The 27,049-nt window shown below is 55.7% G+C and overlaps 10 protein-coding genes across 10 annotated transcripts; 5 read left to right on the top strand and 5 right to left on the bottom strand.

Moving 5' to 3' along the window:
- Positions 1 to 80: 80 nt before the first annotated feature.
- IE81DRAFT_334179 (alpha/beta-hydrolase) lies at positions 81 to 1,795 on the bottom strand (the record flags this gene model as incomplete). The annotated part of the gene is made up of 2 exons (XM_025515403.1): positions 81 to 1,448; positions 1,517 to 1,795. The coding sequence occupies 2 exons, from the start codon at positions 1,793 to 1,795 to the stop codon at positions 81 to 83; spliced, it is 1,647 nt and encodes a 548-aa protein (XP_025370423.1).
- A 109-nt stretch (positions 1,796 to 1,904) lies between these two features.
- IE81DRAFT_93478 (hypothetical protein) lies at positions 1,905 to 3,037 on the bottom strand. The gene is made up of 2 exons (XM_025517756.1): positions 2,561 to 3,037; positions 1,905 to 2,429 (listed from the first exon to the last, which is right to left on the bottom strand). Exons 1-2 carry the CDS (start codon positions 2,886 to 2,888, stop codon positions 2,179 to 2,181), a joined length of 579 nt encoding a protein of 192 aa, XP_025370422.1. The 5' UTR covers positions 2,889 to 3,037; the 3' UTR covers positions 1,905 to 2,178.
- On the top strand, positions 2,988 to 3,831 carry IE81DRAFT_322553 (hypothetical protein). Its single transcript, XM_025513672.1, has 2 exons — positions 2,988 to 3,166; positions 3,401 to 3,831. Exons 1-2 carry the CDS (start codon positions 3,021 to 3,023, stop codon positions 3,630 to 3,632), a joined length of 378 nt encoding a protein of 125 aa, XP_025370421.1. The 5' UTR covers positions 2,988 to 3,020; the 3' UTR covers positions 3,633 to 3,831.
- A 1,009-nt stretch (positions 3,832 to 4,840) lies between these two features.
- IE81DRAFT_322552 (hypothetical protein) lies at positions 4,841 to 6,417 on the top strand. Its single transcript, XM_025513671.1, has 2 exons — positions 4,841 to 5,150; positions 5,220 to 6,417. Exons 1-2 carry the CDS (start codon positions 5,109 to 5,111, stop codon positions 6,261 to 6,263), a joined length of 1,086 nt encoding a protein of 361 aa, XP_025370420.1. The 5' UTR covers positions 4,841 to 5,108; the 3' UTR covers positions 6,264 to 6,417.
- Positions 6,418 to 6,548: 131 nt separating this feature from the next.
- IE81DRAFT_288924 (general substrate transporter) lies at positions 6,549 to 8,828 on the bottom strand (the record flags this gene model as incomplete). The annotated part of the gene is made up of 9 exons (XM_025511796.1): positions 6,549 to 6,753; positions 6,846 to 6,897; positions 6,974 to 7,149; positions 7,221 to 7,513; positions 7,588 to 7,591; positions 7,687 to 8,011; positions 8,093 to 8,218; positions 8,299 to 8,621; positions 8,698 to 8,828. The coding sequence occupies 9 exons, from the start codon at positions 8,826 to 8,828 to the stop codon at positions 6,549 to 6,551; spliced, it is 1,635 nt and encodes a 544-aa protein (XP_025370419.1).
- Positions 8,829 to 12,394: 3,566 nt separating this feature from the next.
- Positions 12,395 to 13,339, top strand: IE81DRAFT_93359 (DnaJ-domain-containing protein). The gene is made up of 2 exons (XM_025517755.1): positions 12,395 to 12,616; positions 12,687 to 13,339. Exons 1-2 carry the CDS (start codon positions 12,518 to 12,520, stop codon positions 13,122 to 13,124), a joined length of 537 nt encoding a protein of 178 aa, XP_025370418.1. The 5' UTR covers positions 12,395 to 12,517; the 3' UTR covers positions 13,125 to 13,339.
- A 141-nt stretch (positions 13,340 to 13,480) lies between these two features.
- On the bottom strand, positions 13,481 to 15,773 carry IE81DRAFT_93352 (hypothetical protein). Its single transcript, XM_025517754.1, has 7 exons — positions 15,416 to 15,773; positions 15,086 to 15,318; positions 14,738 to 14,961; positions 14,475 to 14,653; positions 14,240 to 14,406; positions 13,989 to 14,171; positions 13,481 to 13,912 (listed from the first exon to the last, which is right to left on the bottom strand). Exons 1-7 carry the CDS (start codon positions 15,535 to 15,537, stop codon positions 13,554 to 13,556), a joined length of 1,467 nt encoding a protein of 488 aa, XP_025370417.1. The 5' UTR covers positions 15,538 to 15,773; the 3' UTR covers positions 13,481 to 13,553.
- A 2,520-nt stretch (positions 15,774 to 18,293) lies between these two features.
- IE81DRAFT_346667 (hypothetical protein) lies at positions 18,294 to 19,898 on the top strand (the record flags this gene model as incomplete). The annotated part of the gene is made up of 4 exons (XM_025516064.1): positions 18,294 to 18,561; positions 18,629 to 18,718; positions 18,790 to 18,812; positions 18,891 to 19,898. 4 exons carry the CDS (start codon positions 18,294 to 18,296, stop codon positions 19,896 to 19,898), a joined length of 1,389 nt encoding a protein of 462 aa, XP_025370416.1.
- Positions 19,899 to 20,074: 176 nt separating this feature from the next.
- On the bottom strand, positions 20,075 to 20,552 carry IE81DRAFT_288919 (pterin-4-alpha-carbinolamine dehydratase; the record flags this gene model as incomplete). The annotated part of the gene is made up of 2 exons (XM_025511795.1): positions 20,075 to 20,149; positions 20,238 to 20,552. 2 exons carry the CDS (start codon positions 20,550 to 20,552, stop codon positions 20,075 to 20,077), a joined length of 390 nt encoding a protein of 129 aa, XP_025370415.1.
- Positions 20,553 to 23,031: 2,479 nt separating this feature from the next.
- On the top strand, positions 23,032 to 26,626 carry IE81DRAFT_288893 (hypothetical protein; the record flags this gene model as incomplete). Its single annotated transcript, XM_025511792.1, has 6 exons — positions 23,032 to 24,573; positions 24,647 to 24,847; positions 24,909 to 25,754; positions 25,819 to 26,059; positions 26,132 to 26,212; positions 26,298 to 26,626. 6 exons carry the CDS (start codon positions 23,032 to 23,034, stop codon positions 26,624 to 26,626), a joined length of 3,240 nt encoding a protein of 1,079 aa, XP_025370414.1.
- Between the last annotated feature and the right edge of the window lie 423 nt (positions 26,627 to 27,049).

The following is a 27,049-nucleotide window of genomic DNA, read 5'->3' as shown; positions in this document are numbered from 1 at the left end:
ATTGTATGATGTGGTATTTCAGAAAGAGGTGCATCCGCAGGAGAAGAGGGAAACCGAGCGGGTAAGCAGAGGATATGGGATCAGTACGAGTAGATCTGCCAGTCAAATTTGACTCTAGAGCCCCAAGCGTCGTTGCTGTTGCAAGCGCTCGTTCTCTGGCCTTTTTGGGCGCTAGAGTTGCCCTGGTCATCGTAGACGAGCAGATCGATATCATTGCCGTCTCCCACCTGCGTCCATATAGTCTTGCCAATGACATTCGGGTTGCCGGTCCGTGCAAACGCCGAGTACCTGGCCTGAATCTCTGAGCTGGCTTTCTGTTGCGCATCAGTAGGCGAAGGCGTGGTACCAAAGATGAGGTAAATGTCATCCTCGTGACAGACGGTGCCTGCAGCTTCGCAGTAGTCGACGCCCTCATTGGACGGGTAGCGAGCGCCAATGTTGCGCTGCTCCAGCCAGATGCCTTTGCCGTGACTGTTGGAAGCCAGGGTGCGAGCGTTGCGTTGGGTGGCGCATCTCCACAATCCATCCGTCGCAATCTCTTCGAAGAGCTTGCGCGGAGCGTCATCCGCACCAGCCGATGGAACGCGGAAGCTGCTCGGACTACCAGGAGAATATGCTGCAACGTTGGTTGCCAGCACACCTCGGTTCTGGTTGAAGATCAAGTTCAAAGCTTGTCCGATCGGAAGAGGCGCATTGCCTTGTCGCAGAGTAATGATGGAGCCTTGCGCGCTCAGATTTTGTCCCGGGTTGAGGGTGGACGGTTCAAATAGGCTGCCAGCCACAGTGCCTGCTTCGTTGGCCACGGTGCTGAGGATGACCGGCTTGGGAAAGCCTTTGCCCACCTCGATACCGCTTGGGAGATACTTGCCGAGCGTGGGTCTCCATGGTGTCCCGCCCGCGATTGAGCCGTCGGCCAAAGGGACAGTTGAGTAGGTGTCGTAGCTGACATTGAGAATGTCATCCTTGTCTTTAGCACGTGCACAAGCCAGATCGGTGCAGCCAAGAGCTTTGAGAGCGTAGTCTCCGAGTGTGTTGGCTTGAGCTTGAGTCGCTGGCCCGTAGTCCTCCGTGTCCGAAATGAGAATGGCGCGTTGGAAAAGTGGAGCAGCGACGGGCAAAGTTAGCAGCGAGCGAATGAGCTGAGCACCGCTGCTTTGTCCAATAAGCGTCACCAGCTTGGGATCTCCGCCGAAGGAGCGCGCAACCGATCGAAGTTGTTGCAGGGCAGAGACTACGTCTCGGAAAGCCATGTTTCCGGAGACCTTGGTGCCGTTTGGTGCTCCACCGTTGCTTTCGTCAACCAATGCCGAGGTTTGAAGCCAGCCAAAGAGGCCGAGACGGTACTGAAGAACGACGACGATCACATTTCGGCTCGTGGCAAGGTTGGAACCGTCCAGACCGGCGTTGGTAGCGCCGCCACCAATGCCACTACCGCCGTGGACCCACACCTGAGGGAGGAGATATAGGCAAGCGATCAGCAGCATCGTACAAAGTCCAGGCGGACGCATATACACACCAATACTGGAAGCTTGTCGCCATGCTTTGCGTTGGTAGGCTTGTAGACGATCGAGTACAGGCAGTCCTCCGACGGCTCGGTGCCACCGCGCACATCCTCTCCGTACTGGTAGCATCGTGGAGGAAGGTTCGAAGCATCATAGACGGACGACGCCGTTCCAAAAGATACGATGTTTAGGGGATTTGCGAAGCGCAAAGATCCCACAGGCGGTTGAGCATAAGGCAAGGTGAAGCGCTGGGCTCTGCCATCCGCTACCGATGCCCCTGCGATTTGTCCCATGGAGGTGGATATTCGAGGTCCATCGGAGCAGTCGTCGCGAGCGTCGAGGATGTTTGCGGACGATGTCTCGGAAGTTGATCGCTCGAGAGCGACGTGTGAGAGGTCATTAGTGTCATGAGAGGGCCGAACGAGCTGGGCAATCGGTGATGTGCTGACTCGGGAAACGCAAGCAAGTAGGCCGAGTGAAACCCAAAGGCCGCACGCACGAGCACGTTGATGGAGCATGGTGAGGATTAGCTGAGGTGCTTGGTGCCGGAAAATGGAAGGCGCTGATTAGAGAGACAAGGTATGGTATGATTCGAGTCGCGAGAAATGTCCTTTTGTATTCTTCGAGAGGGTACTCAGCGCTGGAACGTCTTGAACCTCCGCGACGGAGCAAGGTACTAGACGAGAGACTGCAGACTATTATAGAGAGACAATGTGCCTTGTATGATTATCGCCGTTGTTGCTGAACGTGCTGTGATATTGTGGAGCGAGCAGATGCGAGTCTGCCTTCCAGGTGATTGGCTGCCGTGATTGCACCGGGCAAGTGAGCAGCGAGCGAGGGGACCAAGCGCTGAGCAGCCGTCTAGGCCCTTCGTAACTTTGGCAGAGTGTGATGCCTCGCAAGAAGCGGCTCGTCCGCAATGGAGCTCTGTTGATTCCATCACATGGGAGAGATGTAGGCACGGTCAATCGAGCTGCAGGCACAACATTGACCGGTGTGCTCACACGAGGCCCACAAAGAGCCATTCGACCGCATCAGCACGCCTGTTTGATACTCACGACGTTCGACTTGAGGTGCGATTCGTGGCAAGCCACAATGAAAAGCTGCAAGGCAGCATGCGCAAGCTTTCCAGCGTGGGAGATGCTTGGCTGCGCAGCTCCACCTGCAAACGCTGGTGCTGGACTTGTGCAGAGCAAGCGAAGAAGGAGAGAGAGGGAGGAGAGACACGCTACGAAAGGCAAACATCGACGCTAAAGTCGATGGACGACCCTTTGGATGGTGTGCATGCGGATATTTGAAGCATCCGCGCCAAATCCATGACGATGAGGGGTCGAAGCAAGGGGGCATCGGGACACAGCTCGAATCCACCTCGACAATGCCGTCCATGCATGCGAGCAGCGAGGATGAATCTTGACACCTCACAAGACCACGCGGTTCTCGATGCTCGTGTGGCTTGACTCTTCACCTCCTTCGCCATCACGCAGTCTCGAGTATAGCTTGCGCATGATCTTGCGTCGCATGCCGGAACGCGAGCAAGTCTTGACTGGTCTATTCAGCGCAGTGGGCAGAGTAACAGGCCGCGCGGTCCAGTATTTGGCGCTTCCCCGTTGTCCGATCGCCAAACCCTGGTCGAGGTGCGCCGAACGATGCGCTAGACAAGCACAGTGAGTGGTGACGACGTGCTATGTTTGCAAGCTCCCCCGCCGCCGGAGGGCTCGCAATCAAGAGTGCGCGAATCGAATGCAGCTCAGCAAAAGCGCGGCAGAGAGGAAAGCTCCGCAGAGAAGGGCTGCTGCGCGGAGAGAGCAAGTCACGCGGTGGGGGCGCGCGTCGGAGGGAGCGCCGTGCGTGCAACATGCAGCGTCCGGCCGCTGACGCGTTGAGGCGCTCCCAGCAAAGATTCAAAGGGACAAACAGTCGCGAGTCGTCAATCGTCAGTCCTTTCTTCTACAAGTTGAGAATGCGAGGCTCGAGCAGCTCTTCCAAGCTATTCCTCGACGGCTACGCGCGGGGCCATCAGTAGAGGAACTTTGCGAGGCGCTCGGCGACACAATACGTACAAGCTGTTGGCCAGTCCGATTCCTGCGTGCACCATTGCGGATGCGTCCGCTCGACAAGCAAAGTGGCTGAGCGCTCAATAAAGGAGCCGGGGCTGGACGACCGGGAAACATGATTCAGGCCTTCTTTGTCCTCCCAAAGTGGCGCTTCGCCAAGATGCCAGGCAGAGCAAGCTAGCTCTAGCCGTCACAAAACAGCGATTGTATAAGCGAGCCAAGCCGCGAGCATCAATAAAGTTCGCACGGAGAAAGGAGCGAATCAAGGCACCGCGCGTACTCAGGCATGCATTAGATGGGATACGCGCGCGTTCGCGCCTCGATCCATCCATGCATGCATCAACCTCCTGCCCTCGCGCGCTGCTGCTGCTGTTGCTTGGTATCAGTCAATCGTGTCGCGGAGAGGACAAAAGCCCGCCGCGCGGCGTCTTCAGAAGCGCGGCGCTGTTTATATATTTGGTGGTGCTCTGGCTCAACCGCGCGGGCTTGATGTTGCAGCAGGATCGCCGCCGCTGCATGCAGCTAGGCGGGCGGGGCGGCGCATGCAGCGCGGCGCTCGCCGCAAGCCACACGTATACGCGTTTGCAAGCGGTGCCTTCAAAGCTATAAGATAGCTAGCTATGCTAATCCAAGCGCGATGCTGATGATAGATGCCTTTTGTCCACATGGAGCCTCGGGGGTAACAGCGTGCAGTCGTGGGAGTACAGCTGCGATCGAATCGTAAATGGTCCCATCCAGCATTCACGGCTGATTGGAGAGTGAGAGTATTGGGCGTAAGATGAGCGACACGACTCCACGATCCTCAAGATGAATGGCAGTCGTGGGTGAGCGACCTGCGCGAACCTCTCTCTACCTCCGGGACTCGCTTGGGAACCGTGCTGGAGGGACGCTTCCCGCGCGAACGTAGATACTTGGTCAAGAGTGTGTGTTCTTGCACCAAATCTGCTCTCTGTCATGCGTTCAGGCACACTTCGCCTGGCAAGAAAAGACAATCACGAATGCTTTCTAAATGAACCAATTGAGGACTCGATTGACTGGGTGCTGATGACCCTTGCTAAGCTCACGGTTTCTGACTGCCACGCTTGCTGATTTTGCCCTGAACAATCACAACAGTCACAATCAAGACGCAAGCCGGTATGAGTCGGTCACGTGATTCGTGCTGGTTGCCCCGATGTAGACTCGAAAATCACAACTAATCCGACCCGCGATGTGGAGGCATACGAAACACCTGCAGCACAGGGTCCTGCTCCTTCTCTTTTCCTGGTGGCTTGGGAGTCGAATATATCGGAGGATAATCACTGAATGAATCCCGATTCCGTGTGGGGTTCGCCGACCAACGAGCGGTTCGGCATTCATCAGCAGCGCTCCAATAGGCGAGTCGTCATGAGGGAGGGGAACAGCAATCGTGAATCTACCTCATCGTGACACGCCTTGAATCACGACAAATCCACGCAAGCTTCTTCCGCCATCCGAGGTCTGAAAGAGATACTACTACTGCATCATCTCCAGAACCGGAGAGATCTCCGCACCGCAAAAAGACATTCCTCCAAGCATGACCAGTAGCTCTGCCAGATTCATCAGATGGGATGCCCCGGTGAGTGTTGCTGGCTTTGCTCTAATCCGCTCTCACCGACGCCTCCTCTTCTTTCCTCGCCAACGGCAGGGAGTGGACTCAAAGTCGACTGCGGAGGAGGAGAATCTGATCAAGCAAGTAGAGGAACAGATCAACGAATCTCAACGCCGAGTGTTCGAGTGTCATCGCCGAGCCTTTAGCGGTACGCACGTCAAGACGCAAGGAGTGGTCAAAGGCACCATCACTGTTCCTTCTCCAGATGCTTCGACGCCCCCTTCAGAGTACGCGCAAGGTTTCTTCTCCAAGAGCGGAACGTATCAGGTGCACCTGCGTTACAGTACCGAGACGACGGACCTGATCGACGATAGGGTTCCACAGCCACGCGGAATAGGCCTCAAGATATTCGGCGTGGAAGGTGCCAAGCTGGGGGACGTGGATGCAAAGACGCAAGATTTCGAGTTCAACAGCGCTCCAGCCATCGAGCTCGGTACTGCTCGAGTCTGCAGAGACATTTTGGCTCTTAGACTTGAGCACGGACACGATGCAAAGGAGCTGGATGGGGAGCTAAAGAAGAGGGACGATTACGAAGTGCAAGATTCTCGTAATCATATACCCAACATCCATTTGGTTTCTCAAGTTCAGTACAGCCAATCGGCTTTTAGGCATGGGGAATATGTCGCCAAGCATCGTCTGGTGCCAAGCTCTGCTGCTCAAGAAGCCGCCAAGAGGGAGGTGAAGCCGGAGCACAAGGGCAACACTATCCTCAGGGACTGGTTGCAAGAGTACTACAAGTCCAACGAAGCGACGTACGATTTCCAAGTTCAGCTGTTGGAGAACATTCAAGAGCAAGCAGTAGAGGACAACAGGAACGGATGGGACGAGGACAAGTACCCCTTCGTGACAGTCGCAAAGCTCAACATTCCTCCTCAAGAAAGCTTTGCCATTCATCGCGTCCGCTTCCACGAGCAGGAATTGATCATCAATCCCTGGTACGGGTTGGAAGCTCACAAGCCTCTCGGATCACTCAACAGACTGCGCAAGGGCGTCTACGCTGCTAGCAGGCGTCTTCGAGGAGGCCTCAACGGCAGTGAACCTAAACACGTGTCTGATATCAACCAGATCCCCGACAACTGACCGTCCTTTGAGAATGGCACCATTCGACTCGCGCTTCTCGTTTCGTCGATCAAGCGCCTTTCGAAACTGCCCCTGCCTTTCACACTGCCCGTGTCGTAATCATCTGTCGATTTGCAAGATCGTGTCGTGATAAAGTACATGCCTCGTCTATGGAAGTGTCCCGCGAGTGAGCCGTGATCCCCGGACTTTTGTGCGTGTTGTTCTGGCACAAATAGGCGTCGAGGACCTGAGTTGCCTGCTGGTCGGGCTTGACGTCCAAACTTCCGGCCTGTTGTTCTGGCACAATCAGGCGTCGAGGACCTGAGTTGCCTGCTGGTCGGGCTTGACGTCCAGACTTCCGGCCTTGTCGGCAGAGTTTCTGCTCGTTCCATCGCGAGCCACATCGTTGTTCCAAGTCGTGCCCTCAAAGTGGGTGACGTAAGAGGTCCACTTGCGGGTGGGAACGTCATTCTGAATCATCTGTTGAATCTCCTCCAAAGTGCGGCCGAACCTAGGGGATAAGTGGATAAGAGCAAACACATAGTACTGGTAAGTACATGGCAAGGACGAATGATGTGTGCTTGCATGCCCTGCACTACTCACGTCTCGGGGATGAAAGTCCAGACATACCACGCGGCAATAAGACCACCGACGCCTGGAGGTTTTCAAGGTGAGAAGATCACGCGTCAGAATACACCATGCGCTATTCGAGCGAGGTGGATTGAACTCACAGTAGATGTAGCCGACCCTGAAGCCAAGGTTCGCCTCGCCTTCATCAAAGAGGTAAGGCAGAGTGAAGGTGACTGCCCAAGCAGAGATCCAGAAGCATGCAGAGCCGACAGCCATGATCTTTTGCTTCTGCCCACCAGTAGATAGCTCGGATGCGCAGACCCAAGCCAAGGGACCCCTGTGGCGATGCGAGTCGCACGTCAGCCGATGTCGCAAGCGTCAAAGACTTACTTGCGCACCTACACTCACCAAGCGTTGTTGAAGGCAAAGACAAAGATGCCGAACATGGCGGCGATGGCACGGTTCTGATTGTCGCTGCGGTCGTTGAGGGATCCCAGAGCAGCGGCAATGAGGAGACTGATCACCATCGGAACGCTGGTCCATAAAAGCAGTGGTCGCCTGCCGAAACGGTCCACCAGCAAGAAGGCGACGAGTACTCCAACCACCTCGACGATCGTGTAGATGATGTTGACTAGAATCCCGTCAAAGTTTGGCGATAAGCTGGCAATGAGGACGGCGGAGTAGCTGAAGACGATTTGAATCTGAGAGCGGAATTAGACAAGGGGTCAGCACAACTTTTAAGGGAAGATTTAAAGGCTTTTCACGTGCCACTCACTCCGCTGTGGGGCAAACGCGCAGAAAGAGACGGAAGGCCAGCAAGGGATGTGAGTGCCTGGATGCGTCCTTGACGGTGCTCAGGTGGCAGCGGACTCACCTTATCTGCTGGCAGATGAGCACGCCGATGACCATTGCGAGACGCCTCCGGTCATGCTTGCTCTTGAACAGCGTAAGCCAGCCACCTTCACCCTGGGAGGCGATCTCATCTTGTCGCGCCTGGTAGAAATTGGAGAATTCTAGGTCCACCACCTTGTTGGGGTCGTCTTGGCCCTTGTGGATACGTCGAAGAGCTGCTCGCGCTTGCTCGTCGCGACCCTTGTTGATGAGCCAACGAGGGGATTCTGGGCAGACAAAGATGATGCCGAACATGAGAATGGCCACGATGGCCAAGTTGAGAATGATCGGAATGCGGTAAGACCAGGCTGCGAAGGCAGTGTCCGAGCGAAGGACGCTGTGTCAGCGTCTGTGACACCTCCTTGCTCCAGCCGCATCGTAGCACTCACAATTGTCCATGTCCCTTGTGCCTAGACCAACACCGGCTCCGATGACTTGACCAATGGCAAGCATGAGCTGCCATGCGGACACGACAGGGCCACGAAGAGAGACGGGAGCAATTTCGCTGAGGTAGGCTGCGATACGCGCGTGAAAGTGATCATGATGCTTGAGATGAACATCAACACTTGGGCATTGATGAGGCGCGTCTACTCACGACTAGTCGTCGCAGAAATGACACCGACTCCTGCGCCGAGAACGAGCCGTCCGACGGTCATGAGGGGAATGCTGCCGGTGTGGACCATCTGCAGCACAGTGCCCAAAGCAACGAGACTACCAGCACTGATGAAGCCACCTTTGCGTCCGGCAAAGTCGCCGATGGGTGCGCTTGCGAGCGCTCCGCAGAACTCGCCCGCCTGGACGATGGAGGCTAGAAGGGATCGTTGAGAGGACGTAATGTCGATGGTTCCCATGTCGTCGATGACTGTACCAAAATCCTCTTTGAACTTCCTCATCTCCAGAATGGCGCTGAAGTACGTTCTGCAATAATTGGAAAAGTCGACATAGGAGTTCAGCGGAACGGCGATGAGCATGGGCGTGCACCGTTCCCACTCACCCATCATAGCCGTAGAGGACCGCACCTACTACAGCGATGCTGCAAAAGATCAGCGGTCGTAAATTCGCTTTGCTGAACTTGCGCTGGTCGCCCACGACGGGCCCAGTGGAAGGCGCGAGCTCCCCAGTCATGGTGTAGTTGGACGTCGTCGGAGCGAGCAAAGGATGAGTGTCGGCTAATTCACTGCGGTCACTCGAGATCGAAGAAGTGGAGCGGCGGGCTTTGGACGTTGACGCGGAAGGGGGAGGGTAAGAGCAGGAAGCGGCTTGATTGTGGGTCATGCCTGGGGATTTTCCTTGTCCATCCGGGTGCGTTCTTTATATGCCACGAAGAGGGGGACTTGCTGCTCTCAAAGTCGTACCATGCACGCTCATGGTCCACATCCGTAATCGACCGTGTGCTGTATGCTGCAGATGCAGGGCAAACCCCAGATGCCCTCGCTAGTCTCGTCCCTGACTTTTCGCAGCAGCAGCAGCAGCAGCAGCAGCAGCAGCAGCAGCAGCAGCAGACCAGCCCACTTTCTCCACAAATTGCAACGGCAGAGGCAGACAAAGCGACCAGCAGTCGTGAGTGTTCCTGCTGGAGCCAAGACCTACCTGCCGCAGGGCGCGCTCTCGACAAACTCCAAAGAGGTTTGGTGCCGTCCAGGAAGTTTGTGGGGTATACCTGTCTCTATACATTGAAAGAGGTAGGCATGAGACGGATGAGATGGCCGGCCGAGATGCGACCTATAGCCTGCGATTCTCGCTCTCGCGCGCTTCGCCTCGTTCCCACTGACTCACCAATTCTGCGCAAAGGTGATACCGGAAACATCAACGCTGCTGCTGCTGCTGCTGCTGCTGCTGCTGCTGCTGCTGCTGCTGTGGAGCCTAAATTGCCCTGTGGCAAGGCGGTAAAACGATGTTTTGGTTCAGGCTCAAACCCACCAAACGCAGCGTCATCGCAATGGCCACTAGCGGTGTATAGGCAGGTGAGGTGCTAAATGCGCGCACATCCCCGGCCGCAGGAGAACGCACAGCGCGCGCGCGTCGCGTGCCGCACGCTGTGGTCATTCTGCACAGCCAGCAAAGGGGCGAGCGCGGGAGCAGACCGCGGGAAGGGCACAATGAGAGCCGCCAGCATTGAGATGAGCCGCGAAGCTCGATCGATCCCGCTGCCGGGTGCTCGGCCAAGCTTCGGAAGAAAATGACGCTAGCGCATGCACCTCGGCTTACGTCCTCAGACATCAACCATCATGGGATCGTGATGTGGATCGCATACATGCAAAAGGTATCGTCACACAAAAGGAGAAGAAGAAAAAAAAAAAGGCTCTCGACCATTCGTGACGTTGGTGTTTCTCAAGATTCAGGTCGAGCTTGGCGCATCTTGTCAGACTCACGACTCATCCGACTCTCAGACTTGACTCTCATCAGAGAGTCACGAATGTTGCATCGTCGTCTCCATGCAATTTTGCCCATGCACTTTCATATCGCAGTCGATCGAGCATCCGCGCTCCGGGATTCTCAATTTTTGAATCTTGAGTCATGGATCATTCGCATCATCGCCCTGGCCGCCACGCAGCAGACTAGCTCACACTCACGACGCTGACTCACAACTCACCCCCTGTCAGCCACGCGTCCCGACCGAGAGCAATGAGGGGTTTTAGATTGCTTTGCTATCATCTGTGACGCAGGACAAATCGTCATCAAGTCAGAGTGCCAAGGTGTGGATCACGGAAAGTTGTGTCCGTGTGTCGTCGCAAGGTGATTCATGTGCGCGGATTCATGATTGGCGGTACACGCTCGCAGAGGAGAAACGCCCGCCTGGATACGCAGTCACGACGAGTGCTGCTGCTGGTCGCTTATTACGACTTTTGCGTCATCATGACGAACTCGAAATTGCCTCGTATGGCGTCAACGCGGCACCGAGATCGTTTCATTGGAACGAATGGCCGCAATGTGGGTGCCTGCATGTCTCAACCCACGGCGGGGAGCGTCGACAGATGGATTTGAGCGTTCATCAGGTCCGCCACGCAGCATCATTGACGACGACCTATGTAGCTTGGCGCAGCTATAGTCAGCACAAAGTGTGCGGGCATCGCACGTCGGGTGCCGGCCGGCATGCAGCGGGACGAGGCTGCAAAACTGACGAGTCTATAGCTATTTGACTTCACGATGGAGATCAGCGAGTCGCTTGGGGAGCTTATCGCATATGGAAAAATGCTCCCGGACGACGTCGGCAGAGGAAGCATCTGCGCATGACCCGGTCTGCTCGGCTGCTCGTCAAGACTCTGCAAAGAGCTCGCTTGCATTCACGATCGAGTGCATGATGAAGCTTGCACCCAAGGTGTGCGCGTATTCAGCCACAAGGGTCGGTGCTATCTTGTTATTGCTGCCGCTCAGCCAGCTTCGTCGCAACAATCGATCATGACCCATCATTCACTCATTCAAATTTCATATCTGCGTGGTGCAGGCACCATCCCTCGTCTCAGGGAGACACGTACCCCATGACACTTGACTGCTGGTAATTATGATCTTGATGCTTGACAAGACTTGCTCCATGATGCTGCTATCATGGGTGAGATAAGGGATCGAGCCCTCAGTCTCTGAACGACCGCGACAAGTGCGACTCGGATCTCACATTTATCGGTCTCACGCAAAGGGGCTGCCACGATCGAGACTCGATCGCGACTCGAGTCGAGCGTGGCTGTTCGCGTGGGCTGGACTCGCATCGATTGCAGATATACAATCTTCTTGAGTCTCAAAACGTCGCGAATTCGGCCTTGTCAGCAAGGACAAGATACGTGGCAAGGCGCAAGGAGACTCCGCGCTGCTATGAGTGCTCACATCGCCACCCTCCTGGTAGCGGGACAGCGCTATATGGTAGGAGCTGAGGACCGACAAACATCCGAGCTGATGCGCAGCTCGATCGCATCTTGATCCATCACAACTGTTGCCGCACCTGCAACGTATACATGCTAGGAATTACATAGCCATCATGATTACGAGTACTCTTCACTGAACTTGCACTTTCCGCGCTCGTCGCAACTGATACCAGAGTCTTCAAGTCGTGATCGCGAGTGGACTCTCGATTCAAGCGAACTCTCGATCGTCTAGAAGAATGTTGTTCAAGATGCTTCTATCGGGTACAATCCCGAGTGTCCAGTAACGGGTGTGTTGGGGAGCTGATATTGCACGACGTCGTGGATGAGATTTGAGCGTCGCGCTGCCCAGCGTCCCCAGCGAGAACCTAACCATGGTCCCTCCCTTTCCCACACCTCATCCCAAACGCGGCCCCAAGTGCAGCAGGACCAATTAAGAGCCCCGCGCGTAGAGCGCGCCTGAACGAGGTGCTTGAAAGTTGGAAAAGGAGGAACGGATTGGTCGCTTGTTCTAGCGCCACCCCGTTCATGAGCTGTACGCGAACGACTGCTCGCTGCCTGTCAGACACCGCTGGTGGATGGTCAATGCCTGGGGCAGCATGGGGGGGGGGCGTTGTTGGTGGAAAGAGAAGAGCCATAGAGAAATCTTCGCGCGGGCTGAAAAGACGGCCTACTCATGACGGCCGCGCGGTAACGCGGCGCAACTCAGGTGCAAAAAAGACCGTCACGTGACCTTTGTTTTGCTTGCTTCGACTTTTTGCCGTAATCGGCCCTTGTCTAATGTGAATATGGTTCTGGCGTGGACAGGGCGAACAGTGCCCAAACGACAAGGGAACCTTTCTCTTCTCGTACGCACTCACAACTCTCCTGCCTCGATAGCGTTGCGCCCTCTTGGTCAGATTTCGTCTTGTTTATCCTTCACTAAGGCGTCCACATCGCAGGGAGGTCGGCGACGATGAGATGAGTCAAAGAGACGAGGACTTTTACAAGCTGCTTGGGGTTGAAAGAGGTGCATCATCATACGATGTCCGAGCTGCATATCTGGCCCAAGCCAAATTGGTGAGCTGGCTCGAACGACTAGAAGACTTGCAGCTGGATGGGAGAGCTGACGATGCGACAACATGACTAGCATCATCCTGATCGCCTTGCTACAGGCCGCACCTCCGAGTCGGACGCTCGCATTAGAGCACTGACCCATGCTTACTCGGTGCTGAGCGACCCTCAAAGCAAAATCGATTACGACATCCAGCTCGACATTCACCAGACCCTTTGCAATGCTGCGTCCTCAAAGCGGGCAGAATCGCGTATCTCAGCTGTCATCGATATCGATGCGTTCGAGCTGCTGGAGCAACAAGACGCAGACGTTCTCCATCCAGCTGCACCGCGCTTTGCGCATCCATGCAGGTGCGGCAATCGCTATGCCGTCAGAGCTGATCGGCTCGAACAAGCTATGGATTCCACTACGCACGACATTGCGAAGCAAGGCTTGCTCGTTCAATGCGACGGCTGCTCGCTAGTGGTCAAAGTCACATGGTCCGAAGATGAAGTTCACGACAAGCCAGACTAGGAGAGCAGCAGCGCTTTCGCACCTCCTCGAATCGCGCTTCAGGATCGCAATGTGGGTCCACTCTTGCTCTTCAGGAAGCCACAAAGGCCGGCAGGGCTTTATCAGTCGTTCGGTCATCAAGACGCGCACATTCGATCCGCTGCAGGGACGTCTCGCTGTGTTGCTGAGGAAAGTCTACCTCAGCAGTTCACTGATGCTGCGCAGCCGTTCTGGGACATCAAAGAACGCCTTAAATGTACCATCAAGGCCAGCTGTTTCTCTCGAGCGTCTTGGAAAGTTCTGAATGTCTGGTCCAGACCTCACAGTCCGAACGGCAAAGAGAAGCCCGGCGATTGTTGTCCCCTTCACTCACCTTTGCGTGAAACAGACGCATCGCGTGACAACCGAATCAAGTTTGCCATGGCATCCCCACACTGCAAGACGTTGCATTCACTTGGGCTTGCTGAAGAAAGCGCTCAGCTTTTGCTGCCCAGGCTTTTTCTTAGCGTTGCCAGAGCTAGCAGCGCTGTTCTGCGTCGTGTTCGTCGCGGCGGACGCATGCGGGGCAAAAGTACGACCCTGCCTTTCTTGAGCAGCGCTGCTTCCTTCAATCGAACTACTGGACTCTGGCCGTCGGTCTTCATTCCGAGCTTGCGGCTTCACGCTCGAGCCGGAGCCGACGTCCCTCGCTTTGGTGGTCTTGGCGACAGCCTCTGCGGGCGCATTTTTGCTCACTGAAGCTTCTACGTCCGCGTCAGACTCGGATTCTTGCGTACTGTACGACTCGTAGCCTTGCTCCTCCCTCATCTCTGGAGCACGGCACAATTCATGATTTGGGCGGTCAGCAGAAGCAGGAATGTATACATCAACATCAGCGACACCAACCTGTGTAGCCCTTTGCATTCTTCGTCTTGACTTTTCGAACAATCACTCGTTGCTTCTTTACACGCTTGCCACCTTCCTTTTTCTTTCTAAGCGTGGCTGGTCGTTGCTCGGCTGTCTTGCTTGCGGAGCTCGTTGCGATGTTGAACACCTTTGTCTGATCGCTAGCCATTTCTGTGTCCCCGTCTGACGTGAATGAAGTCACTTCAGCGACGCTGTCTCACTACAATTAGTGAGCAGGTACACGCTCTCACCTGTGGTCATCGAGTACCCGATCTTCTCTTGTTCTGCATCCCGGGATGCGGCCTCGGCGTCCTCAACATACTGGTCCATATCTTGACTCTCGTACTCATCGTCGTCTTCGGAGTCCGGTAACAGCCCTTTCCGTTTCTTTGATGCAGCTGAAGGGGTCTGCTGGGGTCTGCTGAAAGGGAAATGAATCTGAGCTGAGCTTCGCATGCATCAAGTTGATGCTACGCATAGTCTCACTTAGCCTTGCTCCAGCTCAGACCGCCGGGCGCCTTCTTTGCAGCTGCGCTCGTGGATAGTCCTGTCTCTGTCTGCTCTTTCTTGATGGTAGCGCTCGGTGCGCGGGCAGCAAGTGTGGCTTTCTGTACGCTGGGATGGGAGGGCGCAGAGAGACCTGCTGGCATAGACTTGGCTTCTACCTGCCGGGCACGACCAAAAAATCCGAGCTTGCTTTCAGCACATCCTAGCCGCTGTTCAAGATTTTGTGCCATGATTCAACGCACCTGCTGAACCCCATCTAGGGCAATGCATCCGAAATCCGGTTTGACATTGTCAAGGCCGATCTCTCGCACTTGCACACCAAGTGATATCAGCTGGGAGATAGTGGCTGGATCTAGACCTGCAGCTGAAACTTTGCCGTCACCAAGCTCCGATGCGCGCCTCTTGATCACAGGCGAGAGCGAGTAGAGCTGCTTCGACAGCTCGCCATCGAAGCGCGAGCCGATCGCTGCACAGGAAAGCGCGTCATTGATTTGTGTCAGCATTTCAATCGGCCTGCAAACGGAGCAGTCGGACCGCGATTGAGATCGCCCGAGCCACCTTCTTAGCTTCGCCAGCTACGTTCTGCTCACTTGATAGCTCTTCGGACGGCACCAGAAGCATAGCTGTGCGAGAAACTGCTTCGGCGTACCCCCTCTGGCCGCTCTGGGAAGTCCCTGAAGATGAGCTTGCCTCGAGCCGACTTTCATGAACCTCCTTCACATGATGAGTTGATCTCTGTGCCGGACTCGGCCGCAACCGGCCACTTATGAGATATGTAGCACATACCGCTTCCGCATTTGCCTCTGCGTACTTTGCTAGCTCTCTGGCGCGCGCCGCGAGTGCGAAGAGGACATGTAGAAGGGGGGCTGGATCAGCACCACCGACTGTGATCAATCCATGAACCACGAAGCAGAACTTACTTCCGTGCTTCATCGAGATGAATACCCAATGCTCTCGAGAGCAGCCTCGCGGTGACAGCCTTGCCATCCCGCAGTTGGGTCGCCGAGAAGCTGTCGGCTGTTGCGGCACGACCTGGAGCCATGATCGACTGATGAGCACGGACAGAGCGCAGGATACCTCGTGTGCTCGTGGGATGAAGGGTCGGCAAAGCAGAGGAGAACAAGGTTGAAGATGTCGAAGGTCGGCACGTCCGGTCGAGAATGCTTGACGTCACCAAAGCAGTCGTGCTGTGGCTCGGTCTACAGCGCTGGTCAAATCGACAGACGGCCCGTGAACTCTGAGAGTGGTGCGGAAATTGGCAGCAGATCGAACAAGTCGATGTGACGGGCGAAGTGGCTTCAGAGAAGGATCGCTTCTTGGGTTCCTTCCCTGGATCTCCGAGCTTACAGCTGTGCTCTATGGCAGCTTTATCGGGCGCAATGGCTGACGAGATCTGCAGGATTTGTGCCGCTAAAGCAGGGGAGCTTGACCTCTAGAGAGAGAGAGAGCTGTCGATACTGCTGCAGGAGGAGTCAAGAGTGTTGCCTGTCGGAAAGCCAGCAGCAGTGATCAACTTCACCAGTCAAGAGTCACAGCAGTCGTAAGACACGAGTCTTGACTCTGAGTGTGAGTGTTGGACGACCGATTTGACTCGCGTACTGTACACACATCAGAAGCAATCACGAAATCAAGAATAATCGTGTATGCACCCACTACAGTCTGTTGTGACTCTCAATAATGACGACTTGGTCGTGATTTTGATTCACGATTGTGTATGAGCAGCAGCAGCAGCAGGCGCGTGACGTGCGAAAGGACGCAACGCGTCTCCGCTGCATGGCGCACGTTTAATTGACGCGTCGCGCGGACACGTCAAACTCCATCCACGACTTCATCGTTCGTGACTGAGATTGAATTAGGGTGTGGACAAAGAATCAATCAAACTGAATGAATAGGTGCATGCACACATCGCATGATGCACAGACCCGCTCAACTATGTAAGCCTCGACCATAGCGATTGGCCCTGCATTGACGACAGGCTACTTGACAAGACGGTCTCTTCATTTGGAAACCAGACAATTGGACAATGACGGCTCTCTTGTTTGGCTTGTGCGACTCGACTAGATGCATACAGATACTTGCCGCGGGCAGATTTGCGCGAAATGACAGAAGCTATAGGGATCGATTCGAGTCTAAATCCATGGTTCCCAGCCTTCGCTGTTGTTCTATGAGCGCCGCGTCCCCGAGACATCAATATTGTGAAATTACCATGGACAGGCCATGCTGACTGGCAAGCAGTACTTGAGCTGTCTGGACGTCAGACGACCGGAGCGAGACGGAACTGCAGTCTCGAGAGTTGAACAGCGTCCCAAAGCCAACATTAGGCTCACGGGTCTCGTCCCGACATGTTGTGGATAAACGGGCTTCCGACTTCACATTGCCGACCGTTGACTCTTGGCGAGTCTGCCTAGGAGTATGGATGCGGTCGAAAGCCTCGCCTCGCCTGTGCATCAGTGTTTGCAAAGATGCCAATGGCCGCGGACGGCAAATGAAGCTCGCAGCTCTCGCGGTCTGTGCCCCCTCGACTCTAAATGAAGTCGACCCTGCATCGATGGGACGAGGGCCTCCCTCACTCCAGCGACCCTCGCATTGCATCCTTGCGCAGCTGGCGCCCCTCTTAGAAAGTATGGCATCAGTGATTGCTGCAGGGTCGTGCAACTTTTCGACACGCGCCAATATTGACACTGAAGAGCTCAGCTCTGCAAGCCTGGCGGCCTCGAGCCCCATTCGCAGCACACCTTGTTCGAACGCAAGCTCTTGTGACCCAAGGCACAGGCGATGCGTTAGTAAACTCCATTGCGCAGCGTCGGCTCGTGCGGGATCGGGGCCAGCGTGACAGGCGCTCCCATTTGAACCCTCAACAAGGCAGAAGCGCACGCTTCTGCCAGCACCCCTGTTCATCAGAGCAGGCACCCAGGCTCGGGCCGCGCGGTTTCGATAGCGAACGATTGGCAATCCTGGCGGACCAGGGCGAGCCCTTGCTATGTCTGGGCAGCTGATCTCAAAGCGACACGGTCATTCGAAATGAGCCGAGCACGTAGGCAGGTCATCGCGCCGGTGCCCGCTTCATGAGCGGCGGTTCACGACGCTGAACTTGAGCGAAATCGGCCCTTTGCACCCCATCCAGCTGCTCTGGTCCTGCCAAGGGTGGCTGCCCAGGGATCCGAGCGTCTGGTCATCAAGAAAGTCGGAATTCATTCCAGTCTCTTGTGGAACCCATTTGTCCCAGTGACATCGATTTCCGACTTACGTCGTCCATCTCTTCTGCGAAATGATTTCATCTTCCAAGTCTCGATTCGTTAATGAGTCAGGCAATCTTATTGAAGACTCTTTATCAACCTGCTATGAGCCTTGATCGTCTCAACAGAATATTCTCGCCCGCTGAACTCAGAGCATGAAGCGCCATAAGCTCCCACAAGCCGCCATAGAGCTCCTATCCCGGCGTGCGGTTCGTGCCCTCACATTTCACGAAATGAGCTTGCAGACCAGGCCTGTTTCGATGAAAGGTCATCGGAGGTCAAAGAGCAAGAGGAGCGGATTCGATAGGTGACCACGGCATTCAAGTCGAGCTCATGCCGAATGCCGGCGTGGCCCAGACAGAGCTCTATGCAAAGATGATGTGACCTGGCTTTAAAATCTACATAGATATCCCCTGCATCGACCTACGTCTCCCTCGAAAAGCCAGCTACATCCTCTCCCGCAGTCTGACCCGTGCATGCCATATTCCGCCCACACCTCCAAAGGTGATTCCCAGGCATAAGTGACAAGTTCCTGTGCTCGGAAGAAGCCTCTACAGCCGCCATGATGCTCAATACCGTAGGCCCTGCAGCTGATGATCTAGCGGGATCGTACGCACGATCTAGCAAGTGGGCTTCCACTCCCTTACCTTCGACCATGCCGCATGATCCTGCGTACCGATTTCCTTGGCCTACGTTTGGCGAGGCGCGCTCCGTGTCACCCGAGCCCGTCGGGGCCTGGGCTGACGTGGAAGCGCGCTTTCCCTTCCTACGCGAGGATGACGGGGTCCACAGACGCCCACGCAAACTGCTCACTGCCCGCCAAAGCGCCGGTGAGTATCGCACAACCCGTCGCTTTTCGATCGACCCTAACTTGGCTACTCTTCTTCCCCCCCATAGTGCTGCACAAGATTCTTGAACGCACCTACTTTCCTTCAACAGAAGAGAGAATCGCTGTAGCACGAGAGCTACACCTCTCCCCACGGAAAGGTGTGTAGCGGTCGTTGATAAGACCCGCAAAAGCGTCGCTGATGATGCTGCGTTGGCTTGACCGAATGTAGTCCAAGTATTCTTTCAGAACAAGGTAGGTGATTGACGCCAAAACAACCGTGAATCTTCACTTGGGTGGCAACACTGACATGGCATCAGCCCGCATGAACAGAGGCAAAAGCATCGGCGCCAAGGGGTGTCCGGAGGAGTCGGGGAAGCCAGTGGGGTGAAGTTTTCAGGGCAGCTCTCGCCGTCAAGGGATCATCACCGTTCAGCCGGCCCAGAGGTGAGGAGGCGGAACGGAGTGGCTCACCGCCCGTCACACTCCCTGCCAGAAGGTGCAAGGTTCAACCAAGGCATGGAGGGCCACGCTAGCTCCTATGGCAACGAAGATACAGGAGCCGTCAGGTCGGCGGCAGAGCCGATGATTAAATGCGCCTCTTCCGGATATCCTCTATCTCAGAATGGCTTCAGTGCAGATGAGCACCACCTTCGCTCGCATCGTCTTGCAGCACGACACTACTCCTGCCAGAGCCCGTACGAAGCGGGGTCTGCCGCTAGGCTACCATATGCCAACCGGCCCGAAATGCGGTCCCACGCTGCGCCTACGCTGCCAGACCCTCAAAGTGATCGTCCAGCAGCGCTGTTACCTGGGCATAGAGCAGGAAGAAGCAACTCCACCAGGAGCCGTCCTCCTCATTCTGGAAGCAGCGCAAGCTCGCGTTTCTCCTTTCCACTCGGACCGACTGCAACCCCAGCTTCGAGCACCTTCCCCTACGTCGTGCCCAACAAAGCAGCACTCAGGCTGACTAGATCCGAAACGTGGTTTACTTTCTCCTGCGCTCCTAGCAGTCCATATGGTCCACACTACCGTCAAGGCTTTGAAAGTCAGAACGCTGGCGCCGAGGAGGCTTCAGCAAAGCCGACGTTTGGGTCCCCAAAAAGGTTTGAGGTCGCAACGCTAGCAGAGAGTTTCGATCGGATGACAGCTTCCGCTACTCAGCTAGGAGATGAAGAAGAGGCGCTGCACAGCATGCGATCTGATGATCACCCACGATCAGCACTTCATCCTCGATGCTTGGCGGGCCAAGGCGAGGCACAATTTGGTGTGGACAGCTGTCCCTCGTCCGACAGCAAATTAGCACTGCGGCTTCCTCGAATCGCTGAATTGGGTCTGTAGCTGCGTTCGTGATTGCTGGAGACTGATCGCGGGGTCTCGACCCTGTAACGGCTTTCGCTCGCCCTATGTCTCGAATGTCGCGATCCAAACGTCGTCTGTATTATATCTCAGACCCAGCCGCGGTCCGAACAGTTCGCCTTCTGCGCATACATGCTACCGTCGCAATGTAATTTGTATCACTTCTTGATTCCCTCAGCATCATCAGCGATTTGCGATGTCTTGGCTGCGCATATGAAGTCGTTGTCGTGGAGCTGATGAGCGGAGTAGTAGAAGTGAATGTCGTTTACGTCAGCCACCCTGAGAATCGTGCAGCTCATACTTTTGCGCATGGTTACTGACACCGCCTGTCGCATGCGTCCACCAAGCAACGTGAACGCTACCCCATTCGAGCACGAGCAGGGGATGATGCTTTTGTTCCTCAGCAATGGCACCGACCGAATTTGTGAAGGCGAGAGCGGTCTTGAAATTCCGGAACTTGAACGTCCTTTGCAAGGCGATTTGAGATGGAGACTGACTAAGCGGCGATGCATCCCATGCGAACGCACGAGATGCGTTGTTGAGCTGTTGCAATTTGCTCTCGACATCTTCTTGGGCCAGAGAGGGCGCACCTTTTTTGCAAGGAACGCAGGTCCCATCAGCAAGGGAGCTTGACATCCTCGCAGGAATTCGCGCAATGGAATGGCCAATGAAATGCTCAGGAACACTGCGGCTTGGCGACACTTGCCGCGAAGATGGTCCGACCAGCGCACTGATACTGCGGAGACTAACGAGAGCTGTGGACATAGCAAGGCTCGCTACGAAGCTGGCGCAAGCCTCTCGTTTCCAATCTGAGCAGATGGCAGCCGTGTGTTCAACCTCTTGAAAACCTTCGATGGAGGCGATATGGAGAAAGCAGCTTCAGGAGGTAGGTTGGAGCTGTCCGTATGACAGCGATCCTGCCCGCCAGCATTCTTGACACAAGGAGATTCAAGATTCACGATTCACGATTCAAGATGCACTCACGACTCACCTATTCAAATCACATATGCCATCCAGCAGAATCATTCACGTGATTCCCTTGATTTCAATCTAAAATCAAAATTATGGAATTACGAAACCGACAACCAAGAATATTCAAACATTATTTATCTCAAATACGCGTGCGGCTGACCTCTTTGCGCCAGCGGGTCACGTGCTCTTGCCCTAGACTTGTGGAGCACGTCGCTCCTCTCCCGCGCAGCTCCGGCCTCTCGGCGCGCCAGGCCATTCAGCTAAACAACCACCGCAACGTCAAACGGCGTGTACTTTCGATGTCTCAGTCCAGGCCTCGTGAGTATTTCCACCGATCAGCCCAGTACGTATCCTCTCGCAATTGCTCCGGCCCGAACAAGCAGCTGCTAGGGTGCGCGGTGTGTACTTGTAAGCGCTACCTTCACCGACCTCTGCGACCAATATTCGTGAATTTTGCCTTTTGCCAAGAGGCGCGTGCACACCACACGCAGACAATTGCTGCGCACCTACAGTCACTCGGCAAAGCATGGCCGCACCAAGGCTACCACCGAAGCCAGGGCAGTATCGCGAGTCGCCGGAGCGACGGCAGCAGTACCAGGCATCACCTGCTCCTGCGAATTTGTCCGCGGTGGACTATGGTCAAAATGGGCATACTTACGCACAGATGCCTCGACCGTTCGACCCTTACGGCGGAATGGAAGATGACGACCTGGCGCCTTCAATAGCGCGCTACGATGCTCCGCCGCGGATCCCATCAGAGCAGTACTCTCCGAGTTTGGGCACGCTGGACACGCTCATGTCTGATATCGAACAGCACATGAAGCTCACGCACGAGTTTGCATCAACACAGCATGACCCTCACCACCCATCGCGAGGCCGCGACCCGAATACTTCGCATCTCCCCCAAGAAGTACCCTCTCGGGCTGCGCTGCCGCCGCCGAGGATGCCGAAACCTCTCCCAGCGTTGAATGCCCCTTCTGATTCCTATCAGGCACCGGGACCTCAAGACGACTTCACTCGACAGCGGCTCTCGAGCGGCTACAGCGCGGCGCGACCCATATCATCAGCGTCTGCCATCATCAATTTGTATGCTACGTCAGATTCTGCCTCCTCTCCGATCGGCAATGGAGGGACAGGAAATACAGGAGCTCCCTGGGCTACACCGCCGCGAATTACACATAGTGCAGCGCCAGAGCAATGGCCTGCTGGAGTGGACGGCCATGCTGTCCAGGACGAGGGCAGCAGCCAGCGAGCAGCACGCCCTCTGCCGCCGCCGCCTCCAGCAGAGCTTCACCAGGGTGACGCTCAGCGATCGCGCTCTAACACAGCCAATTCGCGTAGCTCTCCTGCCCCTTCGCAGTCTATCAGTCGTATTCGTGACGAAGAACGAACTGCGGGCCACCTTCACACTGTCAGTCATGGGTCGAGTGGCTTCCACTCGTCAAGTCCCAGCTGGTCACCAGAAGTGTCAGCTGTGCGAGTCAGAGGCCAAAGTACGCGGCCTGGCGCATCTTCGAGCAGGCGTGAAGCGGAGCATGATGGGTCTGGGTTCTATCATCGATCACCATCGCGGCACAATGTACACGAGCCTTCGCTCCGACGCGATGAATCTGCCGCCTCCACGGGCGGGACGAACAACCGAGAGACAGCAATCGTGGCCACCAGCGAGCGTTTCATGACCTCAAGCAATGGGACGCATGGACCTGAGATCCCTCTCGCGGCAAGCGCCCCGGCAGCTCCCGTTGATGTGGGCACCGTCTGGGAGCTGTCAGGACCAGAGGGCCAAACTGAAGCGGTAATATCTCCATCTGCAGCTTCTCACTGGGGGGCTCAAGGCACTGCGCCAGTAGGGAGTCGTCTTGGTCCGTACTACTCTCCATCGAGCAAGACAGCTCATGCATTACCTGCGCTCCCTGCCCAATCGACAGAGGATTTGCTACCGATGAGTTTCGCTGCGCGACCGGCGATTTACGAGCAGCGTCCCTCCGGCGATTACCAAAGACCGAGCGGCGCATCGCCCACACCTTCATCGTCGCATGTGAGATCAGAGTCAAGCTTTCAGACGAATGGCGTGACTGGATGGGCCAGCTCGCAAAACAACCCCCTGCTTTCAACACCTTCCCGTGGCCAGATCTCGGATGATATGAGCTATGGCAGCCCATACAACGGAGAAGGACTGCCGCACGCCCCGTCATTCGGGTCATATGCTGGCCCCTCAACGCCTCTGACACCTGCGGCAGCTCGCGGGGACTCTGACTTTGCTTTGCTATCTGTCATAGCAATGCAGCTGCGGGAGTCTATCCCGAAAGGCACTCAGGTGAAAGGATCAATTCAGTATCCCTACAGCTTCACTGGTCGTGATGTGGTCTCCACCATTCAGGCTTTGGTGCCTCGTGAGCACGCTGCCTGGGCCGCCGGCCTTTACGGTGGTAGACTCGACGCTACGTCGGAGAGGAAGGTGGCTCTACTCGTCGCGAAGACGCTCAAAAGCCAACTCTTCTTCCATGAGGTGGACTGGGGCCAAAATGAGCTGAGAGATGGCGTGGAGGAGGTTTACATGTTTTTGGAAGATTCTTTGGCCGGCGCACGCACCCCAGACATTCGGGAGCGAGAAGAGAATCTTTTCGAGCGCGAACTACAGCGAGCACACCGGGAGGGCACAAAGCGCGGTGGGGCTCGAAGTGGTGCCGCGGATGACTTGGAGGAGCTACCGACTGGTGTATTCACGCCACTGACAGCCTGCTATTCGCCGTTGTGTGGCAAGCCCGGTGCCCCTCCGGGCACCCACTGCTTTGCTGCCAGCTGTCCGCGAGCGCGAAGCTCCGAGCTGAACACGAGACTTGTCGCAGTTCCACTGGCGGACGACATCACGCCGCCTGCTCCCGGAGAACTAAGTCGGTGGGGACAGCCGATGCAAGCTGCACAGTCGGGAGCTGCTGGTCAAAGCCACCTGAATGCAGCCTGGGCTGATCTGGTACCGCCAGAGCTGCTGGCAAGCATTCCTAAGAAAGAGATCAAGCGCCAGAATGCCATTCTCGAGACCATACAAAAGGAGGAAGAATTTCTGAGTGACCTCGAGCTGCTTGACGGCTTGTTTCTTTTCAAATTGGAGCGGCCTTTCGACAATGGAGACCCTCCTGCCATTCCCATCGGACCAGAGCGTGACAACTTCATCAGCGAAGTGTTTTCCAATCACACAGAGCTTGTTGCTCATATCAAGCGCCTCGTGGAGCGGCTGCATGTGAGGCAACGGGAGGAGTCTCCAGTCGTTCAGAGCATCGGGGACATCTTTCTCGATGCTGCACTCGAGTGGGGCGGAGCCTTTGACACGAACATGACAAACTTCCCATTGGCGAAGCAACGCATACAGCGAGAGGCCAGCGTCAATACCCGCTTCGCCTCCTTTCTCGAGATCTGTCGCAGAGATCCAGCTTGTCATCGCTTGCCCATGGACCATTTCCTGCAGCGAGCAACAACTCGCTTGCCCAGGTATCAGCTCCACTTCAAATCCATATTGGCAGATACCGAGGAAGCCAATCCGGACCGGGAAAGTCTAGCGCGAGCGATCGAGATAGTCGACGAGCAATGTCGGGCCATTCAGAAGGGTGTGGTAGAGGCCGAAGTACGAGTCCGGATCCGAGACTTCGCCTACAATATCTCGTCCAAGCGCAAGGGAGGCTTTGCTGTGAGTACAAATGGCCTGCGTAGACTCGCACGTGCTGACACTTCAGTAACCCTCCCCCCCTTCCTCTTCCCAGGACATGGATCTGCTGAACCCCGAGCGTCAGCTTGTGCACCAAGGTCGCGTATACCGCAAGCCCGAGTTCCAGGAATTAGACTGGGTCGACTTGCAAGCTGTTCTTTTTGATAATTTCCTCATCGTGACACGGGCCAAAAAGCGGGAAGAAGACGAGGAGCGGAGTGCACCTGCAGCTCCTAAGCATATTCTGGTCAAACGGGTGAGTCTTGGTATCGCGTGATTGAAATGGTTCAACGCTGACGCGAAGTGCCGCTTGCTAGCCAATTCCGATCGAGATGATGGAGCTCTCTGGCTTCAACGAGCCTTCCATCTCGCGCTCCATCGGTCTCAGCAACTTCAACCTCCGGGGTGGTTCAGAGCGCGAATCGCGAGATCTCTTCCCTTTCACGTTGCATCATATAGGCGGAAAGATGAAACCCCTGACGCTCTACGCACCCTCTCGACCTGCGAGGGATGTTTGGCGTCGCAAGTTCGAGGAGGCGCAGGGCCTTCGCGCGGCGGTACAGGAAGCCAACAAGGTTTTTGAAGCTCACACTGTCAGCGACGACGTTTTCGCGCTCCCCAGCATTACGGCCATCGATCCCGAGAAGCCTCCACCAGGGATCGACACAGGCGCTTTCCATGGACGGGTGACGTGTGCGGTGCCCTTCTCTACGCCTGATGGGCGTCACCTCATTGCCGTCGGCTGCGCGGATGGTGTCTGGATTGGGCTGCGACATGATCCACGCTCTCTGCGCAAAGTTTTGCATCTCAAGGTTGTGACGCAGTGCGCGGTGCTCGAATCTTTTGGCATCTTCGTCGTCTTGGCAGACAAGGTGCTTATCTCGTACAGCCTTGAGGCACTGGTCCCCAGCGCTGGGTCCACGAACGCCCCGCGCCCGCCGCAGAAGCTTAGCGGAAACAGAGATGTCGTCTTCTTTTCCGTGGGACAGTTGAAGGATAGAACGCTGCTGGTGTACATGAAGAAGAAGGCTAACGAATCCGTCTTCAGAGCGCTGGAGCCTGTTGTCAATGCACCACAAGCAGAGTCCGGCCGCGGAGGGGGAGGATTATTCAGCCGATTGGGCAGGGAGACCAAGAACACTGACTGGTTCCGTATCTACAAGGTGAGTGACAGCAACGACTTTGCGCTTGAATTGATGCTGATCAAGATTTTCCGCCTGGCTTCAGACCTTCTTCATCCCTTCGGAGGCATATTCGATACAGTTTCTGCGATCAAAATTGTGCATCGTCTGCGCTCGCGGCTTCGAGATTATGAGCCTCGAGTCACTGCAGCCGGGCACCATTCCCGATTTCTCGCAGTGCCCTAGAGATGACCCACTCGTTCAGAACCTCGTCAATCGGGTGGATCGCGCCAAGCCTCTTGGGATGTTCAAGCATTCCGAATCGGAATTCCTGTTGTGCTATGATGGTGAGTCATAGTGAATATTACCGCGACATTCTGGATGATCTGCAAATTGACGCCATGCGAACGCTGCTGCAGCCTTTGCATGCTACGTAGACCGGCTGGGTGAACCAGTGCGATTGGATCACTTGATCGAGTGGGAGGGCACGCCACACTCAGGTATGTCACGTCGCCGATACTGCTTTTGCTGCGCCTCGCGCCCGGGCTCACGCGTGCTCTCTTTTTTTCTTCTTTACATGTGCAGTCGCCTTCCGAGCGCCGTACGTTCTTGCGTTCGACCAACGCTTCGTCGAAGTGCGGGATTGTTCCACGGGACAACTGGTGCAGCTCATCCGAGCATCGGATCTGCGATTCGTCTCTAGCGGTGCTTCTCCAGCCAGCGACACCGAATCCAGCCCCATCATTCTCACACAGCGTCGGCGTGCGAGCGGGAGGATGCCTTTCGACTACCAGCACGTGTTCGAGCTCGTGTCGAACATGCCCACCCAGCTCGTGCGCGCAGACACTACAATGACTGCCAAGACGTTTGGCTCAGGAGGCTCCCGAGCGAGCACAGCAACCGGATGGTTCTAAAGAGGTGCATGGCCGGAGGTTCATGATGCGGCTGTGCACCTCACTCTTGTCTGTAAACCTATATTGATTCTTGTACGTCATCTTTCGCGACTCTCTTTTACTGCTACATGCCGTTTGTCGTTTGTGATTGCCATGGATTCCTCTTCGTTCAGGATGGGCGCTTGGAGCCATGCGATAGCGATGCACTCGCTCCTTGCCTCTGCTAGGGAGTCTCTCCTGTCTGATGGTGACCCGATAGAGGAGCCATCATTGACTCGCGACCGTCTCGAGCCAACGCAGAAGTAAGCTGGAGTGCGCACTCACCTTTGCCGTGCGCGCGATCGAGATAATTCTGTTGCCGCGCCATCACACCGGCCCTTGTATAGACGCGCTTGGACCCTCGACAACCTCATGATTTGATTGGCATGCATCCACTCATCTCAC

Source organism: Ceraceosorus guamensis (assembly GCF_003144195.1).
Source record: "Ceraceosorus guamensis strain MCA 4658 unplaced genomic scaffold IE81scaffold_21, whole genome shotgun sequence".
Taxonomy (NCBI): domain Eukaryota; kingdom Fungi; phylum Basidiomycota; class Exobasidiomycetes; order Ceraceosorales; family Ceraceosoraceae; genus Ceraceosorus; species Ceraceosorus guamensis.
The sequence above is the reverse complement of the archived record's forward strand: the minus strand, read 5'-3'. Positions and strand labels throughout refer to the sequence as shown.